Source organism: Poecilia formosa, unplaced genomic scaffold (genome assembly GCF_000485575.1).
Source record: "Poecilia formosa unplaced genomic scaffold, Poecilia_formosa-5.1.2 Scaffold94, whole genome shotgun sequence".
Taxonomy (NCBI): domain Eukaryota; kingdom Metazoa; phylum Chordata; class Actinopteri; order Cyprinodontiformes; family Poeciliidae; genus Poecilia; species Poecilia formosa.
The window spans coordinates 23,697-42,467 of record NW_006800033.1 but is presented as its reverse complement, the minus strand read 5'-3'; the positions used below and the strand labels follow the sequence as shown (position 1 = coordinate 42,467).

The window sequence follows — 18,771 nt, the reverse complement described above, 5'->3', positions numbered from 1 at the left end:
CAGAATTTTACCGTATTTTAGAAATACGGTAAAAAACTGGCAGCTTTGGTTGCCAGAATTTTACCGTATTTTAGAAATACGGTAAAAAACTGGCAGCTTTGGTTGCCAGAATTTTACCGTATTTTAGAAATACGGTAAAAAACTGGCAGTTTTGGTTGCCAGAATTTTACCGTATAAAGACGGTAAACTTCTGGCAACTCAGCTGCCAGTTTTTTACCGTAAAATGAGGCCGTTTTTTTTTACAGTGCAGCCCATCACCTAGCAACCCCAGCCCATTACCTAGCAACCCCAGCCCAGCCCAGCCCGTCACCTAGCAACCCAAGCTGAGTTCCATGCCATTTGGCCAGCTGGTGTTAAACTTGCTGGAAAAGGCAAATTATTTATTGTTGATTTACCATACAGAAACCTCTTCTGAAGGCTCTACTGATGCTTTCCAGAGATCTATAGTTGTATAATTACACATCTGTTTTCACCCATTTTCACTTGAAAATGTAAACGTTGAGGTAGGGCAGCATTTTTTTTGGATTTGAAGAGATAAGAAGCCCTAAAACTGAAACCTTTAATTATCTAAGAATAATTTTATGCATACTGAACATGTTGTGCATATAGCCCATAAACATATTCTAACCTGTTCCAGGAAACATAATTAACTTTAAAACACACCTACTTTTACTTACTTTTCCTTTTACAGTAAATCTGGAGGAAGTTCGAGTCTGGATGTTGCCGTAGGAACCCGCAGGCCTACTCCGCCAGGAACAGGTAAGATCAAACAAACAACCTGCTGTGTTTGCAATCCTGAATCAAGGAATAATCAAATGAGACGGCTGGTTGATTCTTTAGATGAAGATTTTAATAATTGGCTAGTTATTCAAGCATGACAATGAATCACGGCATGTCTCGGTGGATTCCTGAGAAAAGTGTAAGAGGTCTTGGGAGGTCACTCATTAGCACTCAGGATGCAACTGAAATAGAGACGAGAACAAGCTACGCTCATTAGAGCTGTTAAGTATGTCTGGCTTGTGTGAGTCTGCATCCGTGTGTCTCTGTAGCTGAAACAAAAATACATCAACACAAACAATTGCTGTTGACTTTAGCTGAATTTGTCAAATGGAGGTTCATACCTCTGAAACTGCGGTACATTTTCTCAAGATCGGCCTGAATTTCATGTTGATTTGGAGATTTTAATCTTTTTTTTAAATGATCATACAACAGGCAACTTCAAGCAAACATTTTATCTAATCCACAAACTTCTGTGATCATTCTGACTAGATATGCTATAAATAGCAAATGCAGCTCCAATTCAAATACACTTGATAACTAAAAAAATGTAATATATTCATTTGGATAAAATTAATTCAGTCATTTCTAACTAGTTGAAGCCATTTATCTTTTTTCAGTGTACTACTTCACTCAGCAGAATTGGAGTGAATTTAAACTGGTTGGCTTAAGTATGAACAGAAACATAATTTAAGGAATTGTTGACTTAAAACAAGCTCTTATATCTTGCTGAAATGTTACTTGTTTGTTAGTTTTGTCTGATTTCAAGTGTACCAAAAATATTTGCACTAGAAACTGGACCAAAAATACTTGGTAAGATTTTGTGGTTTTGCAGTGATGCACTCGATTCACTGCAGATTAATTAAATGCAACTTAAACACAATCCAAGGTAACACTCCAAGCAGGATCAGGTCTCAAGTATTTAAAACTACCAGTGGCATGAAACATTCATCTTAAATGGAGTTACGTACAAACGAAAATGTAAAAAAGTAGTTGCTTTTGGGAAATAATTTCAATTGTATGTTGTATAATCATTGCAAACAGGAGAAAGGATTCAAATGCAAGCATACACCTAAACCCTCCTGAAATGATGAAATCACATAAAGTCTGTTTTTTTTGTAAGTTATCTGTTCAGGTTCGAAATAGAGAGTTGTTGCATCCCGTACTCTACCTTAAACAAGTGGATTATTTCACATTTCCAGTTTCCTTTGTTTCCAGCATGTTATATAAATATGTTACACTTTAACATTCAGTTCGCTAAACTCCCCAAATCCCAGGTTGACCCAAAACAAGACCCCCGCCACCATGACACCACCGTTAGCTTGATTTCTTTTCTCCTGCAGTTTACTTTCTCTCAGTTCCTTTCGCAGCTCCTCCTGTTTCCCACTTCTTTCACATCGACACTTCATGTTTAGCTACTTTCACACTGAATTCACCTTCTCTGCTGTTCTCGCTATTACACCTGACATCTGCGGCGTGCTTTGTGGTGATCTATTGTGTTCCTTTTTCTTCCTTTTTTTTGTTAAAGTCATTTTTTCTATCACAGCTTATGTCATCTTCTGCCTCCCTCTTGATGCCTCTCATGTATTTTTCCTCCTTTCACTTGCTGCGTTTCCATTACAAATGTGCGCGAATATTTGTCGACATTCCGCTAACGTAGAAAAAACACAATTCTGCAGATTTTTATTCACATGTGAATAAAAATCATGGATTATGATAAATATGCATAATTCAGTCAAAAGAAGAGCGCTGTCTAAGTACGCGGCTAATTGTAGCCAGCGATTTTACAGAAAAGATTTGAATGACAACTTTCTTTTTAAAAATGTGCGATCTGTGAGAGAAAAAAATCAGACCATCATCCTCCTACTATTTCTTGTCGTCTTCTTCGTAACATCTGGCTGTTGATCATGTGGCTCATGTGATGTAAAAAAAATTGTTTTTGCAAACTACGTCTATTTTGATATGGCTGAAAAAAGAATGCAAAAAACCTTTTACCAAAAAACATACTTGTTTTTTCAAAATTGGCATGTTTCCATTAAGCTCATTTATTTTCTGAATTTCAATTTGCTCTATTCTATGGTTAACGGAAACGCAGTTAGTGTCTCTCTGTTATTTTCTCCTTCTTCTTTGCTTTTCTTCATCCTGCTTTCTCCTCCTTTTCTGTCCGAAATGTCCACTCAAACAATAGCTCCCATGGACACATCCACAGCAGCCTTTGACGTTGACCCCCTCGACCTTGATGCCGAGGAGCCCCCTGAGTCCCAGGGTGACCCTCGATCCCCCAAGGGCATCTCAGGCAGCGTAACTTCCCCCCAGGCCAACGCCCACCGCCTGCCCTTCTTTAAGAAGGTAACTCTAAAGAAGACTGGACAGGGACGTCTTGTTGCCTTCCTCCTCCAACATTCCTGAACTTGACCTCCAAGTGGAAACCGGAGTTAACCGCTGTACCTCTGCTCCTTGTTTCTCACTAACTGCTCGCACTATAACCATCCCGGCTGCTACTCTATCTCCCAAATCTAACCCTGTTTGGCCCTAAAAGGCTCCTTCAATGCTGGGAATGTGTAAACTCTAATAATAAAACTTCTTCTCCTCTGTTGTTTCTCTAATCTGAACCTGTTATTAACTAAACATGCTTCTGTGCTTTTTTTGTCTCTTTTTGCTTGTGTGTGGAATGATGCTATAGGTGGCCCGGCTAAACAGAAACAGAAGTCGGTGAGTGTTTGTTCTTGACACTAACCTCTAACTCAGGGGTGTCCAAAGTGTGGATTGGGGGCCATTTGTGGCCCTTTAGTTAAATTTGTGAGGCCCCCAACCGCAGTGCAGGGAGGATAGAAATTTGATCCCTTTTTGCTGATGCAGATCAATCTATTACGTAATTTTCTTACAATGGAAAATATAAAGTACAACACAAATTATAACTGAGACTTTTACTAAAAAGCTGACTTTGCTCACGAGGATCAGAACCACCGAATAAAAGGAATTCGGACTATAAACTTTTCTGAGAAAAAAAAAAAGTCAATTTTATTTTTTCAGTGACCCTAATCATTTTCCGTAGAACCTAATTCCATTTTTGTTATTCAGTTAATTAAACTTAGCTGAATATGGCATAATGTTTTGAAATAAACCCAAATACTGTTCTTATTTTGAGAATAAATCTGTTCAATTGAGCCAAAAAAAGTGAAAACTAGGTGCCTTTCTTTTGATACAGAAAATCTGATTTAAGTTATGGATCTATATCGAACAACAACCTTTTCCTACCAAAATAAAAAAAACAATTGAATGAATAAAATCGGACCATTTAACTTGCTTCATTTCATTTCATTTTTTTGTTTATTGTCTTGGCCCTTGAATACATTTGACTCAAAACGTTTGGACACCCCTGCTCTAACATCCAATCATGTCATTCTTTATCCTCTGCATGGAGCAGCTTTCAGTGGCTATTCAACTGTTTATGCTTCCAAATAATTATTGATGCAAAAAAAAAAAAAAAATAGAGGGAAAAAAAATCCAACGGAGCGGCTTTTAAATCATGTTGACGCCTCTGTCATTTCCCCTGAGTCAGTATCACGGGCATCAGCGTGCAGATGCAGGTGCAGGGCCTCATTAATCAGAGTGCAGCTGTAATGCATCCTGACACGCTTTCATTCCCATTTATGATACCTGATGTGAGTGACAGTCAGTCATGCTTCTCTGTGTAATTTCTGCCCATCAAAAGCTTTCATGAGGTTATTTTAGCTGTGAGAGGAATGGGCAGCTTTTATGTTTGCTGTCATCGACGCCCCTGGTAAAGATGTGGATGCAGGATTAACAGAGATATTTTTCGTTATTACGTCATGTGTGCTAAAATTAGAGACACCTATATTCTTTATACTTAGGCTTTTAATGAACCAATGATTGTTAAATTAACTAAAGGTTGATTTTGTTTCGTTTGAACAATCACTTCAAACCCTCTCCTGCTAAAAGTCTCTGCTTTCTCATCAGATTTTCGTGAATCTTTTGATTTTCTTCTGGGATTTGTGGTGTTTTTTTTTGTTTGTTTGTTTTCTCTGGGAATTATAGGAAAAGAATTGTCTCAAATAAAATCTAATTAGCCAAAATGCTTTAAAAATCCAGAGCTTGAAATATTTTATACAACAAAGTATAAAATATCCATCCTGTAAATATATGGCCATAACTAGAAAAAATAAAAAAAAGATGACAAGAATATAGTTGTAGTATTACAAAAAAGTCATAATATTACTAGAATATATTGTATGAGAATAAAGGCGAAATAATACAAGAATGAAGACATTGTTTAGAGCATAAAGTCGTAATATTATAACTTTATTCTTAATGTTTTATTTTCTCAGCATGACCCTAATATTCTGTCATAATTTTAGGTTTTTCTATTTATTATTATTTTTATTGTTATTATTATTACTATTATTAATATTTAAAATAACAAAAAAAATCTGAACAATATACGTCAGTTGGGGGTATTTTACATCAAATAAAGCTTAAATTGGGGTACAAATTATGTTCCGGTTGCCTTGAGTTTCATCAGATTTTTATTTAAAATCTCCCAGCATTCATGCATGCAAACAGCAGAAACAGGCCCACAGCACCACAGATCCTCCACTTTACTTAACAGTGGCAGTGAGATTAATTTCTGTTACACCTTATGCTTTTTGAGTGTTTGTTGCTGTGAAAAACTCAAGATTAGTGTCATTGGGTAAAGACACATTTATGAAACTGGACTGTAATAAAAAACACAAAGCTAATTAAGCAGAGTAATGAGAAGCTTTTATACTGGACTCGTATTGGTGTAGGCCTTCTTCCCAAATTCTATTTATTTTTTAATTCATGCATGATGTAAGCTATCAGTCGAGCTACAGCTCTAAATTGTGTGCTGTTCCTGCTTTTTTCATGATCAGCCAGTGGAGCTGATGTTTTCAGCTTTGCCCTCTTTATTGGCAAGAACCATTTGGACATTTTTACACCATGTATTTTTGGCTGGTGAATAGAAATGAGGTGAAACGATCTTCCATTGCTCTCAGGTTTATGTAATGTAATGTTTGAACAGGTCGCTCTAGTGCTTTCTGATGCCTGAAGTGTTGTAGCAGCACACAGAGGAGTGGGCACGCTTGGAATAAAAATCCACGAAGGGAAATAAATTTCATCCGGCTTCATCGTTATTAGAGAATACAGGATAGAAGTCTGGTTTTACCAAAATTAAAAGTATGAAACACTTATGACTGTATAGTTAAGGACAGATCTTGATTTCATTGAGGTGTTGTGTGGATATATAGATATACATAAGATATATAGATATAGATATTGTGTTTTATAATGTGAAATTCACGTTTTGCACGTTTTATACTTCCATCTGGGCCTCTTCTGCGTCTAAAAATAGTCCAAGCACTTAAAAAAAACACTCAGCTGTTTTTTTGGCAATAAGTTAGTATCTTTTGGAGTCTTGAAAATGAGCCACTTCAAAAAGCCTCCTGATTGTTAAATGAAAAACAACAGGCTCTGCGCTGTTACCTAGCAACCTGAGCCGAGCCCAGAACGTGTCCTAGCAACCCAAGCAGAACGCCAGGGTGCTTGCTGAGCTAGTTTTACCACTGTATGCGCTGCTGGAGAAAACAATTGTTTTGTTGTTGATTTAACATCCAGAAACCATCTGCTGCATTATTTTTGGTTGTGCAGGAGGCTCCACTTCTACTTTTCAAATATGTACAGTTGCATAATTCTGCATCTGTTTGCAGCCATTTTCACGTGTGAGTGTAAATGTTGAGTTGGGAGGCCTAAAACAGCGCAAAATAGGCATTATCTAAGAATTATTTTGTGTTAAAAATGTAATAAACATGTTTTGTATAGCCCATAGACCAACCTTAACCCAACCTATGCAAGGAAAAATAATAAGTAACTTTAAATGAATAAGAAAAACGGCTTATTTTTGTTGTTTAATAGCAATTAAATAACTTTCTTTTCCAGAGATAAATAAAACATAAGGTTAGACATCAATATGTGAACACTTCTTAATAAGGAGCTGAATATTTAATGGGGTGTCCTAATTTTTTCACAAGACTGTAGTAGCAATTAGTAATGTAATATGACTGCTGCAACTGTTCCCATCTATAACAGAAGGAGGGAAGTGTGAAGTTTGACGTCTGTGTTTGGAGCCACGGCGCGGTCACGAGAGCTCTCCTGACACTCACGCTGGCGTCTGGTTTAATTATGGACGCATTAATTATGGAGCCGAGGAAATAGAGGGCAGCGCTCTGAGTTCAAAAATCAATCCCTCCCTCTGCACACTCAGACACTTAATAAAACAAATGGACTCCATCGTCTGAGACTCGCCATCCATCACTGCGACCTCTCACATAAGGAGGGGAAGGATTTATGTGAGTGTGACTCTGTTAGCTTTGGTTCTGTCCAATTCTGATGTTTTCTTTCCCTGGGTAAGATGGAGCATGTTCCTCCATACGACGTGGTTCCCTCCATGAGACCCATCATTCTCGTTGGACCCTCACTAAAAGGCTATGAGGTAAGGAAGGAAGCAAAGCAATAGCTGCTAATTTAAGCCTAAATTCAGTCTTTTTCTGTGTTCTTCATGTCGTGTTTTGTTTCCTAGGTGACGGATATGATGCAGAAAGCGCTCTTCGACTTTCTGAAACACAAGTTTGAGGGCAGGTAAGACATGCAAAACCCATTATTAACACTGAGAAACCTCCATCTGATGTAGGGCTGAAGCGATTAATCGGATTAATCGTGATGATTGAATCATTCAAATAATTGTCAACTAATTTAGTAATTGATTAATCATTAACTGAATTCACAAAAACCCAACATATTCAGAGCAGTAACCAAGCCTGCAGAATAATTTGTTAAATGTGCCTAAATTTCATCTGATGAAACAAGATGAAACAATTATTTAAATGATCATCAACTCATTTAATAATTGATTAACCATTAACTGGACTTAAAAAGAGGCCATCATATTCAGAAAACATATATAAATTATATTGCCTGTCAACATAATTTACCCAAAACTTCCCAAGTGAAGTTGAAGTAGTTTAATGAAAAATCAGCAGATTGTGTCAATTTTTAAACCAGATTAAGAAATTAATCATGAGAATAATTGATAGATTAATCAAATACTTGCCCTACTCAGATAAAATCGGGATGTATTGTTGTTGTTTTTTTATTTTTAGGATATCCATTACACGTGTGACAGCAGACATCTCTCTGGCCAAACGCTCAGTCCTCAACAACCCCAGTAAACACACCATCATCGAGCGCTCCAGTACCCGCTCCAGTCTGGGTAAGACGGCCTTTTTTTTATATTACAGAAGGAAAGAACTATTCGGAAAATGTAGGATTTCTATCTCACGGTGAAATTATGCAACATAAAGTAAATATCAGAATATTTATATCCATTGTGTTTAGTTGCTCCACATTTTTCACTATCTGTGTTTACATCTGCGTTTTTATTTACACTAACAGAGAGACTTAACATTATTTGGTAATTATATAGAACATTTTTTCTTTAAGAAAGGATAAGGACTCTCTCTTTGATTTGAAATTAAACCCAAATTACCTTTAAGTAAAAACGTATTGGTGCATTTTTTTTTTTTTTTTACTTTTCAGATGGTGGGCTTGTTAAAATTTAAAATATCAACAGATTTAATTTGTTGTTTCTGTCCACAAATCATTTAAAATCATCCAGTTTTACTTTGATCATGTCTGAACACGGCTTATTAGTTGAAAACTGTGAACATTGAAGGGATTGTTCAGGATTTCTGAAGTGTGGGTTCTCTTAAATGAGTATAAGGAGTCAATATCTTACATGCATTAGTAAGATTTTATCATATGATTGTAATTTATTAATGCAGAAAAGGTGGTTTTTCATACATGTCACAGATTGTCTTGTTTCAACCAAAATGTAAAACAGATTATGGTTTTTTTTTTGTTTGTTTGTTTTTTTCAATGTTGTTAAAAAATGCTAGGTTGAAAATTATTTGCTCTCCTCCATTTTTTGGTACTGCAGTAATCAAACTCTTTAAATCTGCCAGGGGTATGAATAATTTTGAGCTGGCTGCATTTCATAATTCTGAGGTAAAACATTTTAATTTTGACTTGGCTGTCTTAATAGTTAGCAGAAGTATTTCATATGAGAGATTTCCTTTAACTATGAGGAAGTGAAACATATATTCTGTCCGGCCATTTTATTAGGTACACCTTGCTTGGACCTTGCTTTAATTCGTCATGGCATAGATTCAAAAAGGCATTAGAGGCATTTCTCAGAGATTTCGGTCTAAATTGACATGATAGTACCATGCAGCTGTTGCACAAACATAGGCAGCTAATTGTTCTAAATATTTTTTATTTTTTTATGCCACTGTGTTGTGTCAGCTGCACGCTGGATTCTCTTCAGCGTGTTTGAACAAAATTCCAGTCTGGTTTCCAGTTTTTATTGGAAATATACGCTGGGATGTCGCTGTTAGGACGGCAGGGTAGCTTTAATTCAGCAGTCAGACTTCATGGCTTCTGCATCTGTTTGCATGCCGCTGTTGCAGACTGGCATATCTGATCAGCCTACAGAAGAGTGGTGCAATGCTGTGCAAAGCTTTCTGCTGAATTTCACCGGATCTATGGTTACTGAGAGAGATCAACATTTGCTAAAAAGATGATTTAGATCCATTCACCTATAATCCTCATTTGTATCGTAGACATGATTGGAGTTGCTGCCGTGTGATTGGCTGAGTCTTAATTTGTGTTAACGAGCAATTCAATAAAATTAGAGGTATTTAATAAAGTGGTCGGTTATCAGAGTTAATCAAAATAATCTAAAACCTAAGTAATAATGATGATTGCTATAACTATGTAGTCATCAGAAAATAGCAACAGCTTAGTTTGTTGTAGCAGTCATTTATGAAAACACTAATTTAATAAACCTTTAAACGATGATAACTGAATTCATTGTTAATATTTTTACACAAGAAATAGAGGAAAAGAGGAGTGTATTATCAGGGATGCATAAATGGAGATAATTGTTAAATTTGTACATTTTCAAAGCTTTAATTTTATTTTTTACACCCAGTTTTGGTTGCATTTATTTATGTTTTCAAACAAATTTGATTAAAATCTAATGTGTGTACAAAAATAGTAAAAGCCTGATGAGTGAGTCTGTTGTCACAATTTAATTTGAATTGAATTTTTTTACACAAAAAAGATAAATATAAATAAAATTAACACTTTAGGAATACTCTGGGATGAGAGACGCTTGAAAATAGAAATTCCTTGAGATGCGTAGGGTAAGAAACTAGTGGGAAATGCTCTTTGGTACTTCTGTAAAGATTCTCATCACCCAACATCAAGGTGAGCGAAAAAAGCAAAAAAAAAATTCCAGGAATGTTTTTCCTTCCTGTTTGATGTGACACAGACCAGAACTTCCTGTTTGTAGATGCAGTTAGACGGTAGAAATGAGCAGAGCATGGACTTCAGGCATCACTGTTTGTCATCAAAAGACCTATAAGCTTTTATTCCAGCTCTGACTGAGTCTGATCCAGCATCCTCTCTCTTTTCATCCTGTCTTTTCTGCCCTTCGCCCATCCTCCTCTCCCACCACCCATCATCCTCCTCCTCCTCCTCTGTCTTTTTGATTCAGACGTACTGGGTACGTATGCTCCCCTCACAACAAAACAATGACGCCTCTCTCCCTCTGCCTTTTTTTTTCCTCCTAACTATATTCATAATATGCTTATATTCATCTTCGCCTGTCTGTCTGTCTGTCTGCTTGCCTGTCAGTTTCTCTGTTCCTCATACTTTTTTGTGACAGCCTGTAGTCAGGGAAAGAATTACAAAACCCAAGCAGGAGGAGACCAGCAGAAGCAGAGGGAAGCTATAAAAAGGCACACCTAACCTTAGGTTTTGACCCATAATTCTACCACTATTTTATATGTCTGCAATCACACCACTGGATCTTCCTTTATTAACTCCTGGTGAGGGAGTAGGTTTATCTCAGCAGCCAAACGTATGAAATCACAGTCTTTGTTGAAGTTAATGAAAGCTTTGCTTGATCTTTCTCTATACGAGCTGGAGTTCAGACTTCTTATCAACATGCAGAGACCCTGTTTGGCCTCCAGCTGTAGTTCTCCATCGCTCAGCCACTGTAATGTGTGCGCGCGGCATCGCTTTGCCTCTTTGTTATCTCCCGCTGCCACTAGGTTTCCAGCACCCTGACTTCCGACCAAGCAGGAGAGGAGTTTATTCAGGTTTTCGGTTTTTAATCTCCCCCCCTTCAACAGGCCATTTTGGAAGCAGTTCTAAGTTCTGCAAGGGTGTTTTCACACCCGATAGACTCAGTTTCTTTGGGGGCCAAAATTGCAACATTTGCTACATTTTTAGCAGGTGCGGTTTGCCTTCTCACTGCACTGTCAAAAGAACCAAACCATTTGAAAAAAACTATTTCCCCTCTCGTCTGTGGTGGCGCTGCACCAAAAACTACTCAATAAAACGACACAAAAACCTCTGAAGAAGACACTATGCGTCAAACTCAAGACCCAGGGGCCAAATCTGGCCCGCTGTAGCTTTTTATGTGGTCCGAGAGACTCCAAAATACACCAGTAAGTCCCTCCAGTCTTTCACAAATCCACAAAATTCACACAAAATCATCAGATCCCCACATTCCTTCTTCAAATTCATCAAAAATATTGAGTTTAAATGACTGCTGTCTCAGCGTTACTTGATATGAAGTTAATGTCAAGTTATAGTCTGTGATTGGCACTGCGAGTAATAAAAAGTCACATTTCACATCATACATTAGCACAAATATTGTCAACATTTCTTGCAAATATTTCTGACTGTGATTTTGATTACAAATAAAACACAAATATTAAGATTTTAACAGTTTTATTAATATATTCTGGTACCACTGGCCCTTTAAAAACATTCAGATTTTTGATATGGCCCAGAATGAAAATGAGTTTGACACCTCTGCGCTACCTGCAAACAAAAATGGAGTAGCTTCAGATTTTAGCAATTGTAGGATTTCCTTTCTGTTTCTGGCAAAAGACAACAAGCCATTTCTCCTGCTAGTGGCAGATTGACGCGTTTGTTTTGGTTGTATTTACCCAGAATGCCCTGCAGTGTAGTTCACTTCCTGCCTTTGGAGCGGTCTCTGGGCCACTTGGCATTCACATATGCATTTGGACCGCAACAAACCAAGATGCAGGTTTTTAGGTGAATCAAAGTTTGCTTTCTTTTTTTTTTTTGGTATGCATCAGAGTTCAGACTTTGTAGGCAAACAAACTAGACTTCAATTAAAGCGAACTAAATGCACTCTGAGGAACAATACAACCGTCGTGCACAGACTTGAATGGTCCACATGGTAGGAAACGTCCTAACAAAATCTGATGTTTCATGCTTTTATTTCTCTCTTCATGTTTCTGTTTTAGTGACAAATTGTGGCCTTACTGCAAGCTCCTCAAAGCACCACAGGCACCTCATTTCTAAGCGCCTCCTTCTATGGCAGCCTTGAATCAGTAATGATCAAAACAACATACAAAAACTCAAAATATCTGAAGGGGGCAAATGAATGAGGATGCTGCAGCGCTCCATTTAGCTTGGCATAAATGGAACTTTTACTGTGGTCCAAACCGATTTACATGCCTGGAAGCTTGTTTTTTTTTTTTTTTCTTTTTTTTGTTGTTTTTTTTTACAAATAATTTAACATGCATGAGTAGTTACTAACATCGCAGTTATGTACTTGTGCACAAGTTAGAGAAACTCTGTCTTGTTATGGAGAGATGCTTCTATTCAAAGAAACAAAATATGTCATATTTATGCATTTTTTTGTTTTGTTTTGTTTTTGTTGTTTGTTGTTTTTTTTGTTTGTTTGTTTTGTTTTGTTTTTTTTTGCTTCCTGGGCTTTCAGCTGAAGTGCAGAGTGAGATTGAACGTATCTTTGAGTTGGCCCGAACCCTCCAGCTTGTTGCTTTGGATGCAGACACCATCAACCACCCCTCTCAGCTGGCCAAGACCTCCTTGGCTCCCATTATTGTTTATATCAAAATAGCCTCACCCAAGGTAAGAGCAGATGTTATTTACAATATTTCATGTTAAGTTTTCATTAGAGCGATCACGTGGAGTGCTTATGAGCAACAAGTGTCTTACTTGCAGTAATGTCATTACCTAGCAACCCTAGTCAAGCTCACTCAAGTTACCCAGCAACCCAACTGAAGCTCCAGCACATTTAATGAGCTGGTTTTACTGCTGTATGCAGTAAAACCAATGGCTGCTAGAAAAGACAAATGTTTTGTTGCTAACTTACCATTTAGAAACCACTGCTGCATTCTTGTTGGTTGTGCAGGTGGCTCCAGTTCTGCTTTTCAAAGGAGCTCAACATAATCAGGCCTGACCAGACTAAAATCTCATTATTTAAGAATGTACTGGGCATGTTTTGTTTAGGCTGTGTGCCTTCCCTAATCTGTTCCAAGAAGCACAATAAGTCACCTTTAAGACCATTTTTACATTTGGATAAAATAGGGACGTCTGGCTGCACATTTGACTTTCCTGTTAGCTAGGCTACATTATTATAATTTTGATGCATGATACCTAACTTGAGCAAGTAGCAGTTGTTTTGTCATTCAACTATGTTATCAATTCCCTGCAGGTTCTCCAGAGGCTCATTAAATCCAGAGGGAAATCCCAGGCCAAACATCTGAATGTGCAGATGGTGGCAGCTGACAAGCTAGCTCAATGTCCACCTGTGAGTTCTGCTTCGTGTTCCTCCTTTCTCATGTTACTAACATATATCTTAGTTTAGTACATCTGTATCTGAAAAACATATTTTTGGGTGGGAAAAAAAAGAGAAAACATTTTTTTTTACAATATAATGATAATTTTAACTAAAATATGTAAAAAGCATTTTGTTTTGTTTTTTAACAAAAGTTGCATACTCCAGCCTTAAAGGTGCAGTATGTAGCTTTACAAAACATGTTTTTCTTCCTGAAAAACATTTTTCTGGGAAAAGAAAATATGTTTTTTGCAACATAATGATAATTTTAACAAACATGTAAAAAGCATATTTTAAAAAAATACGTACTGCAGCTTTAAAGAAAGATAGCATAGCCCTTTTCTAAAGTTAGCAACAGCACTAAAGCGTCAAAACAAAACTTTTATCTGCCCACCACTGGTAACTAGTATTGTGAGTGCTACCTGTGTGTATAATTTGACCCTCTGCAGATTGCAGTGGGTGTAAACTGTAAATATGTGATGGTCCCACTAGATTTTGACTCTTTAAAATTAACAACTTTTCATAGGAGCTGTTTGACATCATCCTGGATGAGAACCAGCTGGAGGACGCATGTGAACACCTTGCAGACTACCTGGAGGCCTACTGGAAGGCGACACACCCGCCGAGCAGCAACCCTCCCAACCCTCTCCTGAACCGCACCATGGCCACGGCGGCCCTAGCTGCCTCCCCTGAGCCTGTCTCCAACCTGCAGGTACAGGTGCTCACCTCTCTGCGCAGAAATATGGATCTGTGGCCTGGTATGGACGGTGCAGTGGCCGTCGAGGGGAAAGAGGAGGAGCATGCTGTCTGAAGTCCAGCAGCAAGGAGCGGGTTGTGGAGGGGCGCACTCCAGTGACTTGACCCAAATCCCGCCTGAGCGCTGTAAACGTGAAGGAAGAGTGCCATAAAACCCTGTTCATTCTGTACATAAAACACAGGACAGCAGCGAAGTACAAGTGTTGGAGTATGGAGCAAATTTCTCACATATAAACAGCAAATTTAAAGAGGCAGTATTATGTATTTTCCAGGAATATAACATCATTTTATAGCACAGCTAAGTAACTATGTTACTGTTTGTTGTGTTAAAATAATATATATATCAAATATGACTTGAACAAAATTTGACTTTGCAATTTAATTCCTGGAAATTGGGCTTCTGTCTCTTTAAAAACTCCTGCTCTTTCTAAAACTCCGCCTTCAGGAAGTCATCACAACGTCGCTCCTCTACTAACCCCATAACAAAGTTTGTATCAGTTTGTATCCTTGAGAAGCAGCTCGAATAATGACCGCAGCAGTGGCTAATTCCTGCTGGCTAGTCTGAAGGATTTGAGTGGAGCTGTTCTGTGAAATAGAAGCTTGGAAACCCGAAAACAGAGCTGCCTTGAAGGCGGAGCTAGGTCCACCCAGGCATTTTGCACAGCTGAATGGTTGCCACGGAGACTAAAGGATTTCTCAAACATGCATAAACGAATCAAGGCAACACTTTGATGAGGAAATGACATTATAACATGATGTAGAGCTGAAAAACGTTGATTTACATAATACTGCCCCTTTAAGAACACCTAGAAGTAAAATGCTGTCTCCTCAAAGCTGTGAAAGAAGAGACCGGTCCAGATCCCTCTGCCCTCAAGGCCCCATCCATTGTAAAATAATATCTGCTGCCCTAGCCTTGCCCCCCCGTTAGCTCCATGGCTTCGTTTCTCCTGCTCTGTGAGGAGAATCCACTTTGCTGTCCTCCTCCTCCTCCGTGTTGCCATGGTACCGGTCCTGAAAACAGCAAGTCATATCCGCCTCTTCAAATAGAAAGGGCTCGGTTTGGTGGAGGCCGTCTCTAACGCTCTGGCCAGTCCAATTGATCTGCCATATGTGTAATCGGTTTTCTTGCTTCCTTTCAATCACTGCTGGTTACTCATTAACCGTAATAACCTGCAGCCTGAGTGAGAGCCTGGCTACTGCATGATGATGTAACACCTTGCAGATCTCTGCTATAGAACATAAAAATATATATTTACAAGAGAGAAAAGGTCAGAAAAGCTACAAGTAGATATTTTATTTACATAAATCAGATTGAACTTAAAGATGATGCAGAATTGGCCTGGATAAGATCAGTAAGGTTGTTGGTGGGTGTTTTGCTATGACATCAATCAGCCAGCAGGTGGCACTGTTGCATTGGTATATTCTGTTCCTATTGTTTAAAAGGTACGTTTCATGACTTTAATTGACAAAATTAACATGTGCAACAGAGTAAACTTAAACATGATTGCACTTCAAACTAACAGTGCCTTGCAAAAGTATTCATACAGCTTCGATTTGTATTTGTCACTTTGCCACAAAGCTCAATGTTGAGGTAAAGTAAAGCAAGAGTGGAAACTTTTTAAGCATCTAAAAATCTGAAAAGTGTGGTAGAGGGTTTATTCAGCAACATGGCATCACAATGTAATGAAAACTGGAAGAGAAATATGATATTTCTTCTACTTTGAAAAGATGGGCTACTTTATGTTGGTTTGTCACTTTAAATTCCAATAAAATACATTGAAGTTTTGGTTGTAAAGTGACAAAATGTTAATAAAAACATCAACTATCCTGTTATGCTTCCATAAACTGGATAGTCCAGAACTACAGGCTATATTAGACATATCATTACATTTTTTGCACTTTGTTTTTTAGATTTTTGAGATTTTAATCTGCTCACTTCTGTCTATTTTGAGCTTCTTTCAGATTAAGCTGTTTTAGGGCCTTTTATCACTTTAAATCTAAATTAGCTGCTGCAAAAAGATGCTCAATTATTCGTCTTTGAAAAGGAGAAGTAGAGTCTCCAGCACAGCCAACAAGAATGTAGCAAGTGGTTTCTGGAAGTCAAGTCAACAACAAAACTCTTCTCTTTTCCAAACACCAACAAAAATTAACTTATTGCCAAAAAATGTGTTTGTGTTTTTTTTTAGCTCTTGGGCTGTTTGAAGAAGCAATTTTGCTTAATATGTTCCCTTTTCATATTTTTGCAAGGTCAATGTAAAATGTGTGAGGACACTAAACAAAGGATTTTGTTTGTATGCTGGTGTTGCTAACCCTGCTGGCTCTCTACTCACAGTTTGGTTTGCTGTTTGTGCATCTGCATGTCCTCTTTTGGTTGCATGGGTGTGACTGGCTGCAGGGTCCGTACCTGGTTCACGGTGAGCAGAAGCGCAAAGGGGGTCTCACAGAGTGCGGTGGGAGCAGCACCCTGCATGACTACGAGACAGACTTGGGTGGGAAGCCTCAGCAGCAGCAGCACCAGCAGCAGGCTTACCTGCGCTCATCCCGCGGCCAGCTACGAGGGGGCAGTGGCAGAGGCCTTTCCCGGCAAGACACCTTCGACTCGGAGACCCAGGGCAGCCGAGACTCAGCCTACACTGAGGCCGGTGACTCCTGCATGGACATTGAGACTGACCCTTACGAAGAGCCCGACCCGTACCGAGGTGGTGGAGGCAGCCGCCTTCACCTGGCGCAGCATCACGGTCGACAGGCCTCCTGGGAAGATGAAGGAGCCGAGCCGGATCAGGAAAACCTCAACCACCCTTCGATGCCGAGCCAGACGCAGCCGCATGGACGGGCCAAGCTGAGGGAGCGTTACTGCCAGGACCCCGTGGACACAGGGTCCAACATGAGCCGCAACAAGAACCAGGACGACTGGGGGAAGGATGTTTACATCCGCTGAGTGTTTGCTAGGAAGATGCATACTGAGGACTGAGGGAGAGGGGAGGATTCTGGTGGTAAAGGAACTGAAGTGTGGGTTTGGGGCCACACCCGTCAGGCTTACAAAATGTGTTTACATCCCAGTAAAATGTAAAGATATATGTCACCTGCCAGATGCCATTCTCATCAACTTCTTGCAAATCCACTGATTTATGTTTAGAAGAAAAAGTATAGATCCGTTTTGTTTTTCTTTTGTTTGATTTCTTTTATCAATACTGCATGAATATCATGGGTTTCTATGCTGACAGCACAAGTGATCTGTCTGACCCGATCTCTCCTTCAGTTGTAGAGTGTGAAGGCTGGTAGGACCGTGGTCTGTCATGTCTGTCCTCTGCAGTCTCAAACAGGGTCTAATGTCACTAGCCGCGTTTCCATTACAAATGTGCGCAAATCTTTGTCTATATTCTGCTAATGTCGAGAAAAAAAACACAATTTCGCATTTGCAGCATTTCTGTTTAATAAAAAATGAAATTAAAATCACGTGAATAAGCTCATTCAAGCGATAAGTCATAAAAAAAAACCATGACAAAGGAGAGGTAGGAGTCTTATTTAGGCGTTGGAGCGACAAACCCAACTACATATGCAGCAGAGATTCAACACTTGAATGACATATAATTTTTTAATGAAGTGTGCCGATGCACAAAAAACATCGTCCTCCTACCACTTCCTGTCGTCTTCTTCGACGTTTTCTCCAGTAGTAACATCCGGTTGTTCGTCACGTGACTCGTGTGACGCGAAATTCGATAGCGCCAAAACTTTTCATCGGAAAACGTTAGTTTTTTTTTTTGTTTGTTTTTTTCGAAATTGACGTGTTTATTTTCGTAATTTCATTTTGCGCAATTTTGTGGTTAATGGAAACGCAACTAATGTTCCCATATGTATACTGTCAGGGTTTCTCTACAGTTTTCGGACTCGCAGCTTTTCACTTCCGGGATTTCCTTCTGTCCTGGGGATCCAGAAGTCGTGAGTCTTTCACCGCCTCTCTCTTATCACTCAGACCTTAAAACGCTGATAGAGGAGTTGCCATATTTTAATCCAATTTAAATCGTCGCCACACTCATGACAGCTAGATCACAACAAAGATGTTTACTTCTTCTTCTTCTTCTTCTTCCCTGAGCTGGTTCAGCTTTCAGTATTCACCTGCGGCGCAACAACACTTATAGTTGTGAGAATGAAGTCTCCTGCCTTAGTCGCTTTCACCCCAAAACACCTTTATTTCAAGAAACCTACAATCACAAGTGCCGGAATGTCTTGCCAAGCCATGTCCACCAGCGGGTGGGATGTCTTAACTCTTGTTACACTCGTTTTCATACCGTGTCTTTGTCTGTGTGTGTGTGTGTGTGTGTGTGTGTGTGTGTGTGTGTCTCCTGGCTAATCTGCAGCGTAGCCCAATTATCTCGTTTAGTTCGCACCAGCCTCACCGACTGCATTTCAGGGCTATTGCTCACATCAAAAGTGTTTTTGTGTGTGAGGTTAATCAC

The 18,771-nt window shown here is 38.8% G+C and overlaps 1 protein-coding gene across 6 annotated transcripts in view; it reads left to right on the top strand.

The window, feature by feature from the left end:
- The window catches only part of cacnb1 (calcium channel, voltage-dependent, beta 1 subunit), a 44,090-nt gene extending 26,397 nt beyond the window's left edge, over nucleotides 1–17,693 (top strand). For 2 of the 6 annotated variants that reach the window (XM_007558026.2, XM_007558030.2), the window contains 10 exons: nucleotides 692–759; nucleotides 2,966–3,126; nucleotides 7,226–7,306; nucleotides 7,394–7,452; nucleotides 7,974–8,083; nucleotides 10,430–10,438; nucleotides 12,698–12,849; nucleotides 13,436–13,531; nucleotides 14,085–14,270; nucleotides 16,710–17,693. In XM_007558026.2, the coding sequence (XP_007558088.1) occupies nucleotides 692–759; nucleotides 2,966–3,126; nucleotides 7,226–7,306; nucleotides 7,394–7,452; nucleotides 7,974–8,083; nucleotides 10,430–10,438; nucleotides 12,698–12,849; nucleotides 13,436–13,531; nucleotides 14,085–14,270; nucleotides 16,710–17,252 (1,465 nt within the window). In that variant the 3' untranslated portion in view covers nucleotides 17,253–17,693. Of the gene's footprint in view, nucleotides 1–691; nucleotides 760–2,965; nucleotides 3,127–3,460; nucleotides 3,490–7,225; nucleotides 7,307–7,393; nucleotides 7,453–7,973; nucleotides 8,084–10,429; nucleotides 10,439–12,697; nucleotides 12,850–13,435; nucleotides 13,532–14,084; nucleotides 14,632–16,709 lie in introns of those variants that run through there. The other 4 variants (XM_007558028.2, XM_007558027.2, XM_007558029.2 and 1 more) reach the window with 4 other exon arrangements.
- The last annotated feature ends 1,078 nt before the right edge of the window (nucleotides 17,694–18,771 follow it).